Here is a 21,854-nt window from a genome sequence, read left to right on the forward strand (position 1 = left end):
AGCAACGCATTTTCGGTACAAAAGAATGAAAAAAAGTTAGTAATTGCCGTAGTGATGGGAAAATGAAGCTTCATGAACTACTTGCAATATCTTTTTACTCTAGATGGTGAGAGTGGAAATTTAATCCATTTCCATTGCACTAGCCTTTATCTTTAAGCCAAGAGCACCCTCTAGTGGACTAAAAAAAATGGATGTGGTTCATAAAGCTTCATTTTCCTATCATAAAGGCTGCATGTGGAGTTATTTTTGGGAGAAGTAAATTGACAATAAATACATGTACATGTATTAAGGTAATAATGTCTGACACATTTGTCAATATTTTTCTAGTAAAAGTAGGGCTGTGTAATTAATTAAAATAAAATTACAATTTCAATTATTACACTCCACAATTACAAAATCGGCATAATCGTGAAAAAAAAGATTATTAAGACAAATTTTTTAGTTGTTTAAATGTACACATTTGCACCTTTTTTTATATTTTAAAATAACTAATGTAATATTTGTATTTGTTGAATTGTAATGTAAGAATTGTATTTGTTTTAATTTTTTTTTTTTTTTTTAGCATTTAATCATTTTCTTGTTTTGTACCAATAAATAAATGATTGTCCAACTGCACAGTGCACATGCTCCAACTTTAAGTTTTCGCCAACACAAATAAATAAATATATATTATTGTAAATAGATATTATTATAAATTCTGTTTGGTCCAAAAGGAACTTACATAATTATAGTTTCTTATATTTATTTAATTGGTCTTAATGTTTTTAAATATGTGTACGGTAAACATTTTCTGTTTTTTTACCAAAAAATAAATGATCCTCCTACTGCACAGTGCACATGCTGCACTCATTAAGCAACATAAATAAATAAATAAATAAATAAATAAATAAATTATTATTATAAATTCTGTTTGGTCCAAAAGGAACTTACATAACTATAGATTTTCTTTTTTCTTTTTTTCTTTTTTTTAATTGGCCTTAATATTTGTAAATGCATAAACATTTTCTTGTTTTGTACCAAAAAATAATCGTTGGAATTATCATAATTTCAATTATTGCCAAAATAATTGTGATTATTATTTTTTTCATAATCGAGCAGCCCTAAGTAAAAGGAACGTCTAGTTAAATATTTCACTGTACAAATTGCACTCTTGCAGCACAACTTAATGAGAGTAAATATCTCCAAAACACATTCTGGCCACAATTATAAAACGATCCCATGAAAAAACAATAAGTATGAGTGTGCCACATGACGATGTATTCAAACAAGTGCGCCAATTTGCCTACTGCGCAACTTTCGTAACCTCAGAATGTCCTATCTATGTCAGTATCGTTGTAAACTGAGGACCATCTATCATTTAAACAGTCCGCAAGCCACCCATAATATAGGTCATCACTTCACTCGTTGAAAATCGCCGGTTTACGCCAAACAGCTACCTGGAAAAAAAAAGTCTACGAGCGGCGTGAAAGGGGCTTTTGTGGACCTGTCGCAAACCAGTAGGAGGTGTTAAGAATCAACGTCCAGCTATGATGAGTCCGACTCTTACCTTAGCCAAGTGGGAGTTGATCCATTTGGTGAAGGTTCTCTTCTGCACGGCTTCTTGCTCATCTGCAAACACGAAGACACAAGACACGTTTGGAAGGAGGCAAGGGCATCTCATTAACTGTTTTGCTCCCAAAAACGAATAAATACGTTCTATTTTAAATGTTTTCACTATCCCAAAGATATATTTATAAGTTTTTTGTTTGTCTTTTTATGCTAGAGCATCCAGAAGGCTTTGATGCAGCCTCTCAACTGCAAAGAATGGTTGAAAAAAAAAATGGTAGTTATTACAAAAACGGCCTGCAGGTGGCAGCAGAATATAAGAGATCAACCAGTGCCATGTTGAAAAACAGCTCAGGTACTCAAAATTCAAAATAGATTTGTGAATAATGATGAAGCTTAGCTATATTCTAATGCTAATTTCTGCAAATCGGAAACAGATAGAAATCTACTTTTTTTTCCTGATGAAAGAAGACTTTAATCTTTCTTTTGATTCTGATAACTGATTAATTTAAAGACTATATAATGAATAAAATAACTTTTTTTTTTTTTTTTGAAACGCTTACAACCAAGACATGAATTACAGCACATTTATTATGCTTTGCCATTTAGTATTTGTTTAACTTTTAACTTTGCAACTGAGAGAAAAATCATAAAAAAAAAAAATCTTGCGGATCTTTAAAAAAAAATCTTTAGAATGTTTGTTGAAATATCATTATCTTTGTCTCCTAACGTAGTGTGCTAATGTGCAAAACAAAAACTAAAAAAAATATTTTTTTAAAGTCATTTGCTCCCAAAAACGTGTAAATACGTTCTCTTTTAAATGTTTTAAGTGCCCCAAAGGCGTGTTTTTTGTTTGTTTGTTTTTTTATGCTAAAGCATACAGAAGGCTTTGATACAGCCTATCAACTGCAGAAAACGGGTGAAACAAATGGTAGTAACTACAAAAACGCCCCCTGAAAACAAGCTGATTTCACCACAATACTAAGCAGATTTGTGAATAATGATGAAACTTAGCTATATTCTAATGCGAATTGCTGCAAAACGGAAACAGATAGTACTATAATAATATACTATAGTATACTATACTATACTATATAGTATACTATAGCAATATACTTTTTTTGTCCTGATGAAAGAAGAGACTCTAATTTTCTTGTTTTGGTAGGTTCCATGTTTTTATAGCAATAGACACAATATTCTGTGGGCCTTGAAAAATCAGTCAAAATCCAGTAAAACAAGCGTGAAGGGGATTACTTCTGTGAAAATGGCTGCCAGTGAATGAGTTAAACTCCACCTAAACAATGCGGTGCCAATCAATCAATGCCAATCAGATTCCACTGCTATACAATATTACTAACAATTGGTTTGAGTCACTCAATAAGGGAAATAGGTGAGTGTCTCAGAGTGCTTTCACACCTTTAGCTGATAGCTTGCTCAACTTGATCCTTGGTCTCCCTGTACGGTTTGGCACCTTTTGAGCAAAATGCCAAACCACAGCAGGCTGCTTTCTTCTCATTTTTTCCCCTCTGAGTCCAAAGAATGGAAACAGGAAGAAGCTTTATTAATAATTAAATATGCAATCGAGCTGAGGTGCACTTTAATGTGATCAAATTATCGTCCGTTACAAAACGGATTAAAGAGGCGATGCCGTCAGAGAGCAATCCATAATAAAACCCAAGTTTTCCGTAACGAGTATGTCTGTTTGTACCAACGGATCAGTAGCTTCTGTCCGCATCAGTGTTTGATTATCAAGTTCAGACCTGACCAAACAAACCGTATGTATCATATCTCATATGTTTATAACCTGGTGTTGTGTCGACCGTTATGTTGTTTGCAGTCAAACCTGACCGTTTATGGATCGCTTCTTTGCCACGACCGAACCATGCCAGAGTGGTCTGGAACCAAAGCCGCTGGTTTTTATCTGAGTTTGAATATTATTTCCACACCTGAACAAATCACACACAATATGGGAACCGAATCATCTGGTCTCATCTCTTTACTACCCGTAGTTCCGTTGTGTACGGTCAAACCGTATCGACAAACTATTTTGGTTTGGTCCTGCTTATGAGTGCATCGAATGTCGAATGTTGATATCTCATCAGGATTCGCTCGAGTTGGCTCAATATTCGGCAGACGTCCTTGCAACAAGAAAAAACATGAAAACGTGTTGGGGTTTTTTAACATTCCTTACACGTTCGCCAAATGTTTTAATGGTATTTGTTGTTGTGAGACAAGAAAAAACATTCAAACTCTACGGTGAACGTCTGACAAACGCTTAACGAACGTTTAGTGAACTTGAACAGACTGATGAGATATCAACATTCGCAAATGGATGATTTTGTTGCTTTGTAGCTCAATAATATATATATATATATATATATATATATATATATATATATATATATATATACATATTTTTTTTTTTTTAATTGACAAAAATAAAAACCCCGATCTTTCCGATACCGATCAGCTGAAAATGATGTCATCGGGACTTGGTTTCCGGTCACGTGATCGGGATTGGGACATCCCTACTTTTTACTTTGGGAAACAATGACCAAAGCGGTAACATAGTACATCATCCATCCATCCATCCATTTTCTTGGCCACTTATTCCTCACAAGGGTCGCGGGGGGTGCTGGCGCCTATCTCAGCTGGCTTTGGGCAGTAGGCGGGGGACACCCTGGACTGGTTGCCAGCCAATCGCAGGGCACACAGAGACGAACAACCATCCACGCGCACAAGCACACCTAGGGACAATTCGGAGCGCCCAATTAACCTGCCGTGCATGTCTTTGGAATGTGGGAGGAGACCGGAGTACCCGGAGAAGACCCACGCGGGCACGGGGAGAACATGCAAACTCCACCCAGGAAGGCCGGAGCCTGGACTCGAACCAGAGTCCTCAGAACTGGGAGGCGGACGTGCTAACCACTCGCCACCGTGCCGCCATAGTACATCAATCCCCCTTTTTATTAATCACTACCTGAATACAAAATACAAAAACAACAATCACTGGTTAATCAACATCAGGGGAGAAAATGTTTTGTAATACACTTTACTGCAAAATTAAAATGATTCCGATTAGTCGATTAATCAATAGCGTAATCGATTCTACATATATTCAGTAGTGACAGCGCTACTAACCACTAACTCACTGTCCTGCCCCACTCCTGAACTGAAATTCTGCCTTGAGAGACTGTGTGAACTTAACAGCATCCAACTGAGACATGGAAGGCGTCCTTCAAGAGTCTTGCGCTTGATGTTTTCGTAGCATGACGCAGCTTTATAGCTCACTTCTGACTACAGCACTGACAGACAACCCCCTCCCCTGTCTGTCCATCCATCCATTCATCCATCCGTCCATCCATCCGTCCTGACACAATGTAAGGTTAATTAGCTGTCAGGAAGCATCGCAGCAGCAACCCTGCAGCAGTTGCCAACACACTGTGTGTGTGTGCATACGCCGGCCTCAAAAAAAGAGGTCACGCCATGCAGGAGATTAGTGGCAGCCTCCTTTGTGGTTCTATTAACGCGACCACAAGGCCCCCTTGTGAATTATGCAGCAGCTTCGTTTTTATTTGAACTCCAATCCTATACCAACTCTTCACGCTCAACAAGACGTCTCAAAAATCCGAGCGCTCGCTTGACGATGCACACGGGATGCCCGCTGGAGCGTCAACAGATGCGGCGCGCGTCCATCCGCCAATTAGAAGGCGCTTTTCCTCTCTAATTGTGTCCCCGCGGAAAGGAGGAGTGGACTTACCCCGCAGATACTGAAAGAATCCCGTGACCAGATTCAAGGAGGTCTTCCCGGCGCAAACGTCCTTGTAGTGAGCCATTCGACAGACCCATGTGTCAAAAGAGGAACATCCACAGTGGGTTCCCCCCCCCTGCCCTCCCCCGCCCCCCTCCCCAAAGCAGGAAGCGGCACGGAAAAAAGAGCTGGCTGGGATGAATACGAGCCACCTCCTGCTCTCCAACGCGCACTCACATACTCCCAAATGGCTGATTTACAATCCCATCCTTCCCCGTGGTGGCTGTGGTGTTCCCATCCAGAGGAGCCATGGATGTGGATGCGCGCACAGCCCCCCCTCCCCGCCGCTGCACCGCCGTGTCATCGTCACGGCGCCGTCAGATGCTGGCTACACATCAGCGGGCTTGGCCAATCAGCAGTGAGCGAGCAAGCGAGCGGGCAAGCAGGAGGAAAGGGGATGATGATGTCACGTGGTTTGGTTCACTGAGAGGCTCGTTTGGCTAATCCTGCGCGACTGATAACTCACACCATCAAAATACATCAATGCAGAGATTGCAGACAAAAAAAAACAAAGCCCAAAAAAATGATTGATTAGAAAAATTCATTTTCGAAAACCAAATTTATTATATTTATTTATTTATTTATTTAATGTATTTATTTTTTATTATTTATCTATTTTATTTATTATTTATTAAATATTAAATTTTATTAACTTTTGACACGTGACGTTTGGGGAACAAACTAAAAATATGAAATTATATAACAGATTGAATCTTAATTTATAATTCATATTAATAAAATGCTATGTAAAACCAGTTTAACGTTTCAAATATATATATATATCTGTAACGATTATCGGCCGGTTGTAACTTTTTGCAACCTCAGTTCCAAAGGAATTGAGCTCCTGTGGCCTGAACATGCCACTGTGGGGGGTGGGAAGACACAAGAACATCCCCCACAAGCAGCCACACATGCTCTGACTGACACGCGCACGCGCACACACACACACAAATCAGGACAGTAAAAGCCTTCTTAGAAACTTGACTTTCTTATTTTGCAACAGAACAATGAATTATGAAATGTTATGTTTGCCATTTGTGAAATGTTGACTCCATGAAATGTCATGAAAATGTTCCATTGCAGTGGCAGATTCTCCACTAAACTTTCATGTGTATGCACGTTTTAACAGTGTAAGCTAGGTAACATTTTATTTGAGGTATTCAATTGTACGTGTTGCATTGGTTGAATTCTGACCTTAGAATCTTAACACACATGGGATCCAGATTCAATCTGATTAGTCAACCAAAAACCTCCCCCAGCTGGTAACTTTCCACTGTGGTCTCAACCGGCCCCCCCTGGTGTGGAGGCCGCCGCCCTCCCAATTTAAAAGCACGCTCCCTGCTTGCTGCTCTCTTTTTTCCGCTGCTTTGGCTCCCGCTTCTTCGCTGCTCCTTGGCTCCTTCCTGGTCTCCATCGGCGCGGCTGCCAGACAAAGGGCTAGCCCAGCTAGCTTAACCTCCAGCACACGGCAACGCACAGAAGCCATCGCGTGTTGCGACAGGCGCAGCGAAACACGCTGCTTTTGGTCCCTGCACAAGGCTCAAACGGATGGTGCCTTTCCAGGCACACTAGGCCTCAAACCAAAAAGGGCCCTTCCCAGCCAGCAGGTTGACCCCGTGACACTCAGTTGGCCAGCCGGACGACCTGTCTCTCCCTCTCCTGAACTGAACCTTCTTCATCCCTTCTTCAAACGAGCTTGGCGAGTCTCCATCCAGGGTCCTGCTTCTCAGACCAACCCCATCTGTAAGTGCAACTTTGCAGGCCTTTGCCCTAGTACAAATTGGTGCAAACTAGGTTGATTGTGGGTCCCATGTTGGTTTGATTTAAGAAGTCTATCACCTTGGTTAAGACCGTTTCTCTTTTCTTCTTTTCTTCTCCTTTGATTATTTTTTATTATTTTAGTTCTCGTTTCATTTCCTATCATAGTAGTTAGTTTTGCTTCTTGAAATTCTAAGTAGATTATCCCACCTAGGTTAGAGAATAAACGTGCACAAAACTCAACCCCTGGTTTACTGTGTGTGTGTTTCATCAATTTATAGTGACCTCTAAGCTGAACAAAGAACTCACAAAATTGTAGTAAGGGCACAACCTTCATTTTAATGACTGATTCAACGAGGTTCTCATCTGTTATCCTGATAAAATTATCAAAAAGAGATGTGGTGCTCCGCAGGCAAGCTCAACTTAATTTAAATATTAAGTTTGAGTCTCCTTCAATTAATGAGCCAATTGATTATTAATTTAATAATTAACAATTATTGATTTAATAATTAATTGGACCGATTTCCCTTACATAATGGTGCCCCGAGTGAGGCCAATTTATGTTACATATTTTGTGAAACACACACATGTAACAATCCAAAAACAGCTTAGTGCAGCGTGTTCTTCTGGGAAAATTTCAGCTCGGTTCCATAGCAACCTAACTAAAACTTTATGCCAGAGCCAATCCGCTGTATAAAAGCAGTGTATTTGAAGCACTAAATAACAGTCTAACGACTAGTTATTGAGAAGAGAATGAATTTGTCGACTATGTGAATGTTACACACACAAAAGTGGAAGAGTAACGATCACATTTTTTCTATTGCATGCAAAACTTTTTAGGCCTGGGAATGTTTTTTCTAACTCGTCACGAATTCTGATTGGGTTAAAAATATATTCCAAACCTCACGTGGCGCAATCAGCTTAGCTACCTGATTACGTTACAAGCCTTTAGGCTGAGGAAATAGTCTAGTGCACGAAATTCTGCATTCAGACCACCATTTGAGTCACAGCACATTTCTCAAGGTGTTAAGTTGACTCCCTTTTGTTGGTTAACGTAAGGCACATGGTGCTAAAACTGCTAGCCTTTTGTGTAAAACACACGTGTTAAGATCCGCCATCTTTGGAGGCGTATCCTTAACTTAACTGGGATTCAGGTAACCACCCCTTGAAACCAGTCGACCAATAAACTAATTTGAGGGGCGGACCCAACGGCCAGACTTCCAAGTCGCTCCTCATTTGGCTGTGGCCTCCAAGAGAGGATCACGTCTCACCACGTGACCCCCCCACTGAGAGCCCAGTCTCTGCCAAATTGTAGCACTGAATAACTAGTTATACAGTTCGCTTAAATTGTTGAAATTAGATTTCCATCTGATTAACACTAAAGTGTACTGTTTGCTTAATACTCATATTGCTACACGGCCAGCTGCCAAACTACAGCTACTATAGTTGACTCCTGCTTTCTAGCAACTCACGTGTGAAGAGGGACACATCGCAGCCCTCTCCCCCCGTGCGCCTACTGTCTGCCTTCTTCAACATCGCATTCAAAGCACTTTATAATTTAAATAATCAAGTTACCGTGATTTGAAACTAATCGAGGGATTTAAATTACCGTCCTAACCTATGATTCTTACTGGATTTAAGACAATTTAACATCACGTGTCTTCACCACTCTTAAACGTTACATTATAATATTTTTCTTACTCCTGTTTCACCAAGTGTTAACATTGAGTTTAGGGTTAATATTTTTGTACGTTTTGCACTTTTTAATCTTCATTAATTCCGTCGTGTTTAATGAATTAACACCGTCTTACAGGAAGTAGTAGTTTTCTCTTTCCCCTCGACGCGAGTCCTTATAGGATACTAGTATCGCGATATAAACCCGTGGGAATTAAAACGTTTCCGTGGTTTCCGCTCCTTGATTTATTTAAATTATAATTATTAGTGTCTTCTTGATAATTCGGCGTCAGTGCCGCGCATAACAACACGCGCGATTATCCGTAAGGAGTGAATTTAACGTGTTTGACAGATTGATAGCTGGCGACATACGCACACGCAACTTCCGGTGACGTGCCATTCATTGACAAAGTTTACGTTAGCTGCGTCTTGCTAACAACTTTGCTTGCCAAGTGCTACGATTTTAAAACTTGTGCAAGGTATTTAACCACTCGTTTTAAGACACATTCTGTGTCACTTACGAGCGACGGAGTTGTTTTGTCTATGCGGTAAAGTCATAAAACTTTATTGATCGAACAAAAGTACGACTCTATACTACACACAGGAGCCTCGTTGCGTTTTAAACGCCGACGGCGTCCTCCTGTGGCTATTCACGGTACCGCAGTCGAGGAACTTTTGCTAACAAAATTAAAACGCTTGATAACTTTAATTATTGACTTACCAAAGAGTTTGCTTAAATAATTAACCACCATTTTCAAGTACTTAATTTTGTTTTAATTAAAAGCAACACTCAACCAGTAGTGTATAGCTTTTCTCGTTGTAGTAAAAGTGTTTACCCAATTTTTAGGCACTTTTGGAAACCTCTATTGAATTAAATGTAATTTTAATTTAATGTGACTGTCCTTAGTAGACTTTTGTTTCCTAAAACCTGTAACCTCAAATGTATGCTGTGGTTAATAGTAATTTAGCAGACTAAATTGCTTAACACAATACTTTGTTGAGGGTCCTCAATTATTTAATGCATTGCCATTTAAAATAATTGGTAACATATTTGGATACCATCCTTTAATCTGTGCCTTAATAATTTTGGTAAAACATTTTGAATCAACTAATTGAGCCTAAAAAGCTAATCTTTAAGCATTTTTAGCATTGTCTAATTGGCTAACAATTAGTCCTTCCAAATTGAGTAAAGTGAGCTTACGCATACCTTTGATATCATAACGCTACTTTTAACAATGGATGCTTTGGAAAATGCCCTTGCGACCGTGACTAACAATCTCATTCCAGGCTATGCCGACGCGACAGCCAGCGCTAGCGCAGAGATTCTTGACACCAACATTGCGCAACTCGTTTGCGACGCTCAACAAGGGTCGTTAACCCACGAAGATATGGCACAAATCCTCAGCCGACTAATGGTGAATTTAGTGGCTAGGTGGAAATTGAGTGACCATGAGCTTGAACAAGTGAAAAGCGTTCTGACAGCAGAACAGCAAATTCACGCCCAAGTTAGCAGCAAGCTAACCGAGTTGGAAGCATGGTTGCATGAATCTGACCGCGTGGACTTGGGAAACCAAGTTACAAAATTGACACAGGAACTTAAAGTGAGTACACAAACTGCCCGCACGCATGAACAAAATTGGCATAATGCCACATCTGAAATTCGTGAGCTAAAAGAATGCATTGTAGAACTATCAAATCAGCCCACTGAAGCCCATTGGATTGATCTCCAAACTGAGCATGAATTTGACAAGTACTTGCTAGCTCTCGCGAATGATGAAATTGCGGAATTAACTCAAAAGATTAGACTTTTGAAAAATGAACGCATTGAAGGAAAAAGGCAGACGTTTCGCTTGAAATCTCAGTTGATGGCAATGGAAGAAAAACTCCGGCGATTGCAGCATCCATCCTTCAACACTGGCCGGGATGACGAGTCATCCCAGGCTGAATCAAAATTGCAGCAAGTCCCACAAGGTAACACCAGGTGTCCATTGACACCGTCCCAAACCACTGCTTTGGAGGTCCCCGTTCAGGACCTGTCTCAGGTGAACTCTCCTTTGCATTTTGATCCACTTGTGGTGCACGCACCTGTTCCTTTTTCAGACGCTGCCACGTTGTCTGATGTGCTGCAGACTTCCTCTGCAAATCTTGGACCTGCTTCTCAGCCACCTGTGCCACTTCCGGTTCCCACTCGCTCCATGGCAAGCACTTCTCCAATTGCCGCTCAACACACACGGGGGCCCCCTCCCTCTGCAGTGTCACTGAGAGGAGCAAGCTCACCTGTCCCTGTGCTTCCACCAAGAAGCACACTTCTTGTTTCGGCACCCCCGCTAGGCGCCACGCCTTCTTGTGCGTCTCCAGTTGCTGCCAACCTTCCTTCTCCTGCTCAACAAGCAGATGCTTCTTCACCTCATCATGTGGCACAACCAGGCATGTCTACAAAAGAGTTAGACACGATTGCCAAGCACATTCAGAAATTTCAGCCAAAACAAGATTGCTCTGATAATACTTCTGTGTACCTCAAAGACCTTGATTTTCATTTGAGGAGATTCCCACAGGCAACAACGGAAGACAAGATTTACCTCATGAAATTGACGTCAACTCGAGAAGTAAGTGATTGGATCGACCGCCAGCCGATCCACATCTTGAATGATTATCGAGCACTGTGTCACGCATTGTCTCGTGAATTTGATGGCCCAGTATCAGCAATGAGCTTTCTTGCTGCCTGGTCAGTAAAACAAGGCCGAAAGGAATCACCCAGCCTGTATTATAGTCGCCTGCGCAAGGCATACTTTGGGCATCGTAATGAACCCAACATGGAAGAACAGGTAGAATTCAAAACACTCTTTCTGAACAACCTCCACCCAAACACAAGCCGCCTCTTGGGTGTGACAACTTGTCCTCGCACGCTAAGTAGCCTAGAGCTACGTGAACTTGCATCCAAGGCCTTTGTGTTTTTACGCGAAAACGCTGCTAAAGCAGTGGAATCCTCTGTTTACCATGTTGCAGGTGGTTCAGACGAGGTCGAACGACAGTCCGAATCACAGCAAAGCGACGATGACATCGCCGCTTCCCCATCAAATCCTGCACAACGGCCTCAAAATGGTTCTCATCAGAAGCACCAGTACAGCCGCAGTGCACCTGCGCGGTTGAGTCATAGCTCCAGCCGTGGTTGTGGACGGGAGAAACCCTTTGCGAAAACAAAACCTCGCAAAAAGAAACCTCCGCGCACAAATAGTCCTCAGAAGCCCCCATCCACGTCAGGTGACTCCTCAATTGACAGCAACATCTGGACAAAAGTTCTTGATGGGCTGCGCAAATTGTCCAACGACAGTCAGCCGACAGCCATCAATGAGCCAGAGGTGTCGGACAACACCGTTCTTTCAGTCCAACTGGATCCAGCACCTTCTTTGCCTTCTGCCAGTGCACCTGTTACCGAGTCGAATCAACCATTCAAACAGCTCTTAGGTAACCTCAAGATTAAAGGTGCATCACGTAAGTTCTATTTGAGGACGACACTTGAACAAACATTAGACTATGACGCTTTGGTTGATCCTGGCGCTGACATTACAGTAATGTCCAACACGCTCTTCAACCAACTTCAAGCCATGCTGAAGAACAGTGGCCGGATGCTCCGCCTCAACCACTGCTCATTGGAGATCGGTGCGTTTGCACTGACTAACACCCATCTGGACTCCATGGCAACGTTACACTGGACGATTGGACCACACAAATTGGTCCACCCTGTGTACGTGTCTGCTGTGGAATCAGTCCCGCTCCTCATTGGTCAAGATCTGCTGGGCCGCTTCAAGCCCCTGATAGATTACGACCGACGCAAAATCTGGTCACAGGTGCGGCAGCCTCTGCCAGCAGCACCGCTGACCAAAACTGCCAATTGTTATGCGGTAAGCCTAACAGAGCCTTCTTGTGAACCTGTTCTGAGTGTACAAAACTCACACCAGGACTCTCACCCAACTCAAGGGGGGACCATGCCTGTTGTCCCCGAGATGCCCTCAGGAGGTCACCTTCGCAACACCAGCTCTCCCCTCGGCCAAGTTGAACATCCCACTCAGGGTGTGCAACTCTGCCACCTTACGGAACGCGACTTGGATTGCACCTCTGAGCTACGCATGACACAAATTGAGGCCGTTGTCCTCACTTTTGAAGCAAACCATTCAGCTTCACCGCGGACTTTGAACTTGAAATCGCACTTGAAATTGTCATCGAACAACCCAAACAACACAGTGGTTGTTCTTTGCAATCTGCTTCTGAGCAATTTGTTACCCACCCTGCCCACCCTTGCAATGCAGATGGTGCACACCACTGTCCTGCCATTCACTGCCCCCGCTTTCGCGCGTGCAGTACTTCTTTTGGGCCACACGTTGTCAGCCTTTGTGCTCAACAACACTTATCTGATTTCAATGAACTTGCAGCCCATTGTTCTTCTCTTGCTTTTGCTCATTGTGTGGCTCACCGCCGCCGCGTGTCTTCCTCGTTCGCCTGTCGACGGCTCACCTGTTCATGCCAAGACATTCGCTTTTGGTGGTCACCTTTTGCTTCCTGTCATGGGCTTTCTTCTTGCTCCTCCGTGGACCGCACATCTCTGCCGTTCGTGGCTCCACGTAGCCGAAGGGGGGGTCATGACATCATACGCCCATGACATGACACATAGCTGTCAAAGGGAGGTCATCACAACAGGACTGGACCAGCCAATCAGGTCCAACCTCCATGACCTCACTTCCTTGGTTACAATTGAGGGACGAACCTCGCCCACCTTTGTTGACCACCATCAGCAGGTACAAGATACACCTTTGATTCTTCCTGTGGTTCATCCAAGATGACTTGGCGCTTTTGGCTCCCACCCGTCAGGCACCTATGGGTGCATTTGCCTTTCCAACTGATGCAGGACCCAAACGGTCCCTTTCCAAACAGTGGTTTCGGACACCCTGGCGCCTAATGGCTAACACATTTTTGCTGCTGTTGTGTATGAATGCGCTAACGACATATTTAAAGTGGCTAGGGCCAAACCTAACCGCCATAACGCCATTGAATAGCCAATTAAATTTGTGCTTCACCCATTCGCACACCTGCACTCATACTTATGACACCATGTGCATAAACAAACTTCCTGGAAAGTGTACAGTGACTCAAATGAACTTCAGCAGACTCCCCAAACGACTAAAGCGATTGGTAAGAAATGTGCTTTTAGCTACTGCTTTTATTAGCTTCTTATTTAAAATAAGAACCTTAACTGTTAACGCTGTTAGTCCAAACACCGTTAACTTGAAAATGGTAAAACACGCGAGTCACGACCGAGATTCCTTTTGCCTAACAACGCGTAGCAAACAAATTACCAATCTACCGTCTCCCGACAAAACAAACAAAAGGACTACGCTAGTCGTCAATCTGCCTAGCATCACGCTAAGCTGAACCAACCTAACCACAAGACTTTGTTTCTTCCCGGTGTCCCAACCAGAGCACGCTCACACGCAAGGTGTGACCGCGCTGAGACTTGACATGCTGCACTAATCTGTTTGATACATCAACAGCTCAGTTGTGAGAACGTCTTCTCGGCCTGCATGCTCCCTTAATACAGCTTTCTTTTGCCCTAGAAAGACCCAAAGTCATAGTAAGAACCGAAAGTGCCCCCTTTCAGTCACATTGACATGACATTCCTACACAGGCCTCTAGACAACTATTGGACTTCTATTTTTCACTCTCGTGTTCTTCTCCTGTTGCGTCTGTTACTTTCCCCTTCCACTCTATACACGACACGTAGTGTAGACCGAGAGGGAAAGATAACATCATAGCCAACTGCCGAGTCTAGCTTTAGCAAAGGAAGGGGAGGGGTGGGTTTGCACCAACTTTGTACTCTGGTAACTGCATTGTTGTGCTTCACCTGTCCACCTGCCGATGCCACGTCTAGAAGTGCCGACCGAAACGTTCTGTCGAAGAACGTTTCCATCGCCAAAGGGAGGATCTGTAACGATTATCGGCCGGTTGTAACTTTTTGCAACCTCAGTTCCAAAGGAATTGAGCTCCTGTGGCCTGAACATGCCACTGTGGGGGGTGGGAAGACACAAGAACATCCCCCACAAGCAGCCACACATGCTCTGACTGACACGCGCACGCGCACACACACACAAATCAGGACAGTAAAAGCCTTCTTAGAAACTTGACTTTCTTATTTTGCAACAGAACAATGAATTATGAAATGTTATGTTTGCCATTTGTGAAATGTTGACTCCATGAAATGTCATGAAAATGTTCCATTGCAGTGGCAGATTCTCCACTAAACTTTCATGTGTATGCACGTTTTAACAGTGTAAGCTAGGTAACATTTTATTTGAGGTATTCAATTGTACGTGTTGCATTGGTTGAATTCTGACCTTAGAATCTTAACACACATGGGATCCAGATTCAATCTGATTAGTCAACCAAAAACCTCCCCCAGCTGGTAACTTTCCACTGTGGTCTCAACCGGCCCCCCCTGGTGTGGAGGCCGCCGCCCTCCCAATTTAAAAGCACGCTCCCTGCTTGCTGCTCTCTTTTTTCCGCTGCTTTGGCTCCCGCTTCTTCGCTGCTCCTTGGCTCCTTCCTGGTCTCCATCGGCGCGGCTGCCAGACAAAGGGCTAGCCCAGCTAGCTTAACCTCCAGCACACGGCAACGCACAGAAGCCATCGCGTGTTGCGACAGGCGCAGCGAAACACGCTGCTTTTGGTCCCTGCACAAGGCTCAAACGGATGGTGCCTTTCCAGGCACACTAGGCCTCAAACCAAAAAGGGCCCTTCCCAGCCAGCAGGTTGACCCCGTGACGCTCAGTTGGCCAGCCGGACGACCTGTCTCTCCCTCTCCTGAACTGAACCTTCTTCATCCCTTCTTCAAACGAGCTTGGCGAGTCTCCATCCAGGGTCCTGCTTCTCAGACCAACCCCATCTGTAAGTGCAACTTTGCAGGCCTTTGCCCTAGTACAAATTGGTGCAAACTAGGTTGATTGTGGGTCCCATGTTGGTTTGATTTAAGAAGTCTATCACCTTGGTTAAGACCGTTTCTCTTTTCTTCTTTTCTTCTCCTTTGATTATTTTTTATTATTTTAGTTCTCGTTTCATTTCCTATCATAGTAGTTAGTTTTGCTTCTTGAAATTCTAAGTAGATTATCCCACCTAGGTTAGAGAATAAACGTGCACAAAACTCAACCCCTGGTTTACTGTGTGTGTGTTTCATCAATTTATAGTGACCTCTAAGCTGAACAAAGAACTCACAAAATTGTAGTAAGGGCACAACCTTCATTTTAATGACTGATTCAACGAGGTTCTCATCTGTTATCCTGATAAAATTATCAAAAAGAGATGTGGTGCTCCGCAGGCAAGCTCAACTTAATTTAAATATTAAGTTTGAGTCTCCTTCAATTAATGAGCCAATTGATTATTAATTTAATAATTAACAATTATTGATTTAATAATTAATTGGACCGATTTCCCTTACATATATATATATATATATATATATATATATATATATATATATATATATATATATATCTTTTTTTCTTTTTTTTTTTATTTATTTATTTTTTTACAAAAAAATATAGCTGATACGGACATGAGTACTGATACCTTGAAATAAGGTCGGTATCGGTACTCACACATACCTAGTAAAAACGGTACTCAAAAAATTTTAATGAAAAATGTTTGACTAAGTCATATTTAAATCTTTTGGGAAAACAAGAAAAAAAAAAATTTTTAGCAAGCAGATTTGTTTTGTTTTTTTTAATTTATTTTTGTAATTTTTAATTTTAATTTAATTTTTCTGATTAACATTAGATTAAATATGACTTATGTAATTAGGCTAACAAAATTATACTCAATTTTTATTAATAATTACTTCATAGATAATGTAAAAAAAAATACAAATATTTACAGTATCTTGTTATTTAAAAAAAAAACAACAAAAAAACACTCAAGGACAGTTTGTTCAAGTTAGGAATACATTTTTAGATCTTTAATACAAAACATCCATAAATATATTTGTTTAATTAATAAAGTATTAAAAACATAAAAAAAACACACATTTTAATTTAAACTTTACTAATAATCAAATAAATTTGTGAATTGCATTCATAAGAAAAAAATTCTAAATGGATGAACTATTAAATATTAAACTTTTGCTATATCACGTTTATTGAATACATATTGCACTATATATTTCTTCATGAATATATTTTTTATTGTGACATAGAATCTCCAGTGTCTTTTTTTGTGTGTTTTCATTTTAACTAGATTGAACTAAACGCAAAAAGCTCAATAATTGATGAATGTGGTGGCTAGTCTCCCATCTGCTGCTCCCTCTCCACCATTGTGACAGACAAATGACACCCTCCACCCAACAAACCACCGCGGGATTCCCCTCTGTCATACTTACTCTGCTCATTCTCTCTTCACTTCATGTCACTCTCGTGCGTATAACACAATCGTGGCAGAGTACATGATAGCATGCATGGGGCGGGGGGTGTAAAATCCTTTATTCTTTCAAGACCACCACTAAGGCTAAAAGCTTTTCTGCTAAAAATAGATCAGAGCTGCTGATTCTATTATTGGTGCGCTGGATTATTTTCAGTCAAATATGAGAAACGGACCTAAATCTCAAACCAAAGTAAAAAGCAACACTTAGAATTGTGAATTATTATTATTATTATTATTATTATTATTATTATTATTATTATTATTATTATTATTATTATTATTAGGGCCCGAGCAGCTACCTCTATTTAATATCCCCGGTACGTGCTCCAAAAAATCCCAAACTTGACATGTATGTTTATCGTCAAGGCCTGAAGGTATCTCTATGACAACATTCAGTTATAAATACAGAGCCTCCGAGCCCTTGAGGCAAAAAAAAATAAAATACCACACATACGGTATTTTGTACAAAATTTGTATACTCATTGTAAGTGTAACAACTAAGCCATTTATGAATATTCTTTTACTTTCCACCACTCAAAATATTCACTGGTGTCAGACCTATCCAAACATATGTACTTTTTATTTTGTATTTTATGGACAATAAAAGCAATATTGTGCATGAGTACAATGAACGATGATGTGTATATATACATTTACGTAAAATAGTATCATCAGGGCAACTCGTTGCCTAAAAATAAGATAAGACGCTGAGTTTTGCAGATCTTAACATTCACCAAACCTCATTGAGCTTTACACGCCTGGCAAAAAAAAACAAAAAAAAAAACATATGTAAAGGTTTATTATGGCATTTTCAAAGAAATTATGCTTCCAATGTGCCAATACCCCAACGTGCAAGTACCCCAAAGTGGCCTGGGCTGTGAGGGCCCTTTATAGCTGCTTGCAGCTCTAGTTATTATTATTTATTTATTTTATTTTTTATTTTTTTGTCATTGTGCTTTTTAGATCTGTTTTGACGAAATCAGACAAAAACGGCCAAATTTATGGCTAGGCCATAATAAACAACCGTAGTTATCCATCCAGGCTACTTGGGGCCGTCGCGTATAGCTATACCACACATCTCCCATTGTTCAGTCATCATGTCTGAGCCGAATGAATTAATTAAACACAACAGAGTATTGACATCCGAGTGCCAATTAAAAGACAGCAAAGCGCTAAAGCTAGAGTATTAATGGACCACTTATGGTGATCTCACGCACTCACTCCCTCACTCAGCTGCCTGTGATCCATTAGGTCCTTTCATTGTACAGGGCACCTCCCATTTTGGTTGTGAAATGAGCGTCCACTCTCTCTCTCTTCACCGACGTTGACGAAAGAGAAGAGGTCGAGTTTGAGTTTCAGGTGCTCGGTCCAGCACATGTTACTGACACTGGAGTGATGATGTCACGCACGCCACAATATACAGATGGTACGGAAAATACTAGTATTGGCGACGCTTGACTTTCTCCACATTTTGTTTTGTTGCAAAATTGACTTCTTTTTTTTTTTATTTCAAAATGCATTTAAAAAAAAAATTACAAATAAACTCCTCCCATAATGAGAACATGGAGAAAGGCTTTTTAGAATTATTTTTACATATATTAAAAACAAACAAAAAAATGTGTGAAAAGATTAGCTTTTTTCGTATTTTGTTGTAATTTTTTGCTTTTTTAGTAAAAATAAACTAAATGCAAAATAAGGTGAAGCCTGTGAATACTTTGTGTATTTGCCCACAATATTTTATGTTACAGCATTATTCCAAAATTGATTAAATTATTTTTCCCCCTCAAAATTCCACCAACGGCCCTGCATAGCAAGAACAAGAAAAATACTATTTTGAAGTGTTTTTAAATTTATCAAAGATAAAAATAAATAACTTTTAACAGTCTGCGCAAGTGGAAGGTATTCACATTGCATCACTGTTTCCACATTTTATAGTCATACTTCAAAATGCATTAAATCATCCCCCCCTCCCCCTTTATACAAACAACCCCCGTAATAAATATAGAAAAAAAGGCTTTTTAGAAAAGTTTGCAGATTTATTAAAAATAAAAAAATAAACGTGGAAAACGTGGTCCTCCAATCTTTCCACATTTTGTTATATTACATTTATTTACCCGGAAAGTTTGTGAGAATTGTATTTTTATTTTTATTTTATTTATTTATTTATTTATTTATTTATTTATTTATTTATTTATTTATTTATTTATTTATTTATTGCATATTTATTCAAAACAAAAATGCTAAATTATCAACCAACGTATCTCTAGCTCTAACAATTGTTACATATTTCACAGTATTAGTGCAAAAATAAATAAATAAATAAATAAATAAATAAATAAATAAATACAAAGGATACTTGACTCATTGAAACATTTTCAATAGTATCAAGTTAATATTTTGTCTATAATTAATGTGTTAACTTCATTATTTTTCATGTACAATTAATACCTTTTAAAAAGTATATTTTTTTCTACTTAATGTCGATTAATGAAGACCTCATTGTGCTGAGGAAGTAGGTAACGGCCAATCATGGCTCACCTGTTTTCTGGGTTTGGTCAGTAAACTGAGCCATGATTCGTCATGACCAACTTCCTCAGCACAGGTGATGTCATCGTCAGTCGATAGCAAGTAAAAAAATTACTTTTTAAAGGTACTAATTTTACATGAAAAATAATGAAGTTACCACATTAATTATCGACAAAATATTAACTTTTTTACTGCTGAAAATGGCCCAATAAGTCAAGTATCCCTTTATTTATTTATTTATTTATTTATTTATTTATTCATTCATTAATTTTCACACTAATACTGTGAAATGTGTAATAATTCTGAGACCTATGGATACGTTCGTTGATGAAAGTGAAGCACATGACATCCGGAAAGTGTTCACTGCTTCACCTTTTCCAATTTAGTGTTTTTGTTTTATGCAAAACTTTCAGTGTAAATAAATGTAATATAACAAAATGTGGAAAGATTGGAGGACCACGTTTTCCACGTTTAGTTTTTTTTTTATTTTTAATAAATCTGCAAACATTTCTGAAGATGTCATCATCAGTCGGCAGCAAGTAGAAAAAAATGCATTTTAAAGGTATTAATTGTACATGAAAAATAATAAGGTTACCAAATTCATTCTGGACAAAATGTTAACTTTTTACTGCTGAAAATTGTTCAATGAGTCAACTATCCCTTTAAATAAATAAAGCTGTAATTATGAGGTCTTATGAGTAGAACTTTGAGGAGAAAAAAATATTGGTTGCATTTTGTAATAAGGCTGAGACAAAAAAAAATAACAGCGAAGACAAAACATTAAATCAAAATAAAGTAATTGAATGAAAATGACTCTGAAGCTGCCTTATAAAGTCATGCAGAACGACACTGACATCTAGTGGTATTTCATAACAACAGCAGGGGAAAGTTAAGTCTTGGATATTCATTGACTGTATTTGTATTGCTCATATCCAGTCGAGAGGTTACTTTTGGGGAATGTGCGCGAAAACCCGAACATCAGCATTTGAGAGCTTTGAATCAACTGACATGCGATGCAGACATGCGAACCGCTACTGCACCGTGTTGCACCTGGACAATGGTCAAAATGTGAAGTGCACTGTTCCAAATGAAAGCTAATTTCGCTTTTAGAGAATGACAAGTAGGTACCATCGTGACAGTTATGAAACATTTGTGGTTGTAGTGGCAAAGCGCTGCCCCCTTATTTCTGCTTTGACTCCGTTTCCTGTGCAAACCTCGCCTGCATTCAAAACCGCAGTACGGTTGACACGACATGACCGAAAACTCTTTGTTCAATACAGGTTAAACCAAAAAAAAGTGCATTGAAATTAAATAAATGGAACATGAGGGTACCAAATGGAACATAACGATACCAAATGAAGAGTTTAGAGTTTTATCTGCTGGGCTGATTCTCACATGGTCCCTTTGACAAAATATGACAAGAGAGCGGTTCGCTACCTTGGAAAAGTTAGCATGTCAGTACCTAATTTGCATCGAAAAATTTTTATTAGAAGCAGGAATTTTCAGATACGGGACTGACCTTCACCAAGTCTCTTGTGCATTCACAAAAATTCTAGAGTTTTCGGCTAGGCTTAGATTTAATGTCACGTTGCTGCTATGACAAAGAGTGAATGAGTGACTAGAGTGAGGTTCCCCAGCTAGGTAAAATTAGCATGTCAGTCAATATTAATCGACAAAAAAATGTGATACTCTTGGAGCAGGAGTTGTCAGGTCTTTTTGACAAAACGAGGTTCCTCAGTTTGGCAAAGTTAGCATCTCAGTACTACCTATGCATTGAAAACAATTGTATTCCCTGGAGCAAGGGTTTTAAGACACTGACTTTCACCAAGTCACTTCAACAAGAAGAGAGTATAGAATGAGGTTCCCAAGCTTGGCAAAGTTAGCACCTCAATACCTATGCATTAAAAACAATTTGATTCCCTGGAGCAAGGGTTTTAAGACACTGACTTTCACCAAGTCACTTCAACAACAAGAGAGTATAGAACGAGGTTCCCAAGCTTGGCAAAGTTAGCACCTCAGTACCTATGCATTAAAAACAATTTGATTCCCTGGAGCAAGGGTTTTAAGACACTGACTTTCAC

At 40.1% G+C, this 21,854-nt stretch overlaps 1 protein-coding gene across 20 annotated transcripts in view; it reads right to left on the reverse strand.

The window, feature by feature from the left end:
• syne1b (spectrin repeat containing, nuclear envelope 1b) overlaps positions 1-21,854 on the reverse strand; it is a 167,890-nt gene that overhangs the window by 143,706 nt on the left and 2,330 nt on the right. For 19 of the 20 annotated variants that reach the window (XM_077539660.1, XM_077539659.1, XM_077539664.1 and 16 more), the window contains exons 1-2: positions 5,306-5,416; positions 1,547-1,608 (exon numbers count right to left, since the gene is read on the reverse strand). In XM_077539660.1, the coding sequence (XP_077395786.1) occupies positions 1,547-1,608; positions 5,306-5,381 (138 nt within the window). In that variant the 5' untranslated portion in view covers positions 5,382-5,416. Of the gene's footprint in view, positions 1-1,546; positions 1,609-5,305; positions 5,417-21,854 lie in introns of those variants that run through there. The other variant, XM_077539645.1, reaches the window with a different exon arrangement.

This window comes from Festucalex cinctus, chromosome 12, assembly GCF_051991245.1.
Source record: "Festucalex cinctus isolate MCC-2025b chromosome 12, RoL_Fcin_1.0, whole genome shotgun sequence".
Taxonomy (NCBI): domain Eukaryota; kingdom Metazoa; phylum Chordata; class Actinopteri; order Syngnathiformes; family Syngnathidae; genus Festucalex; species Festucalex cinctus.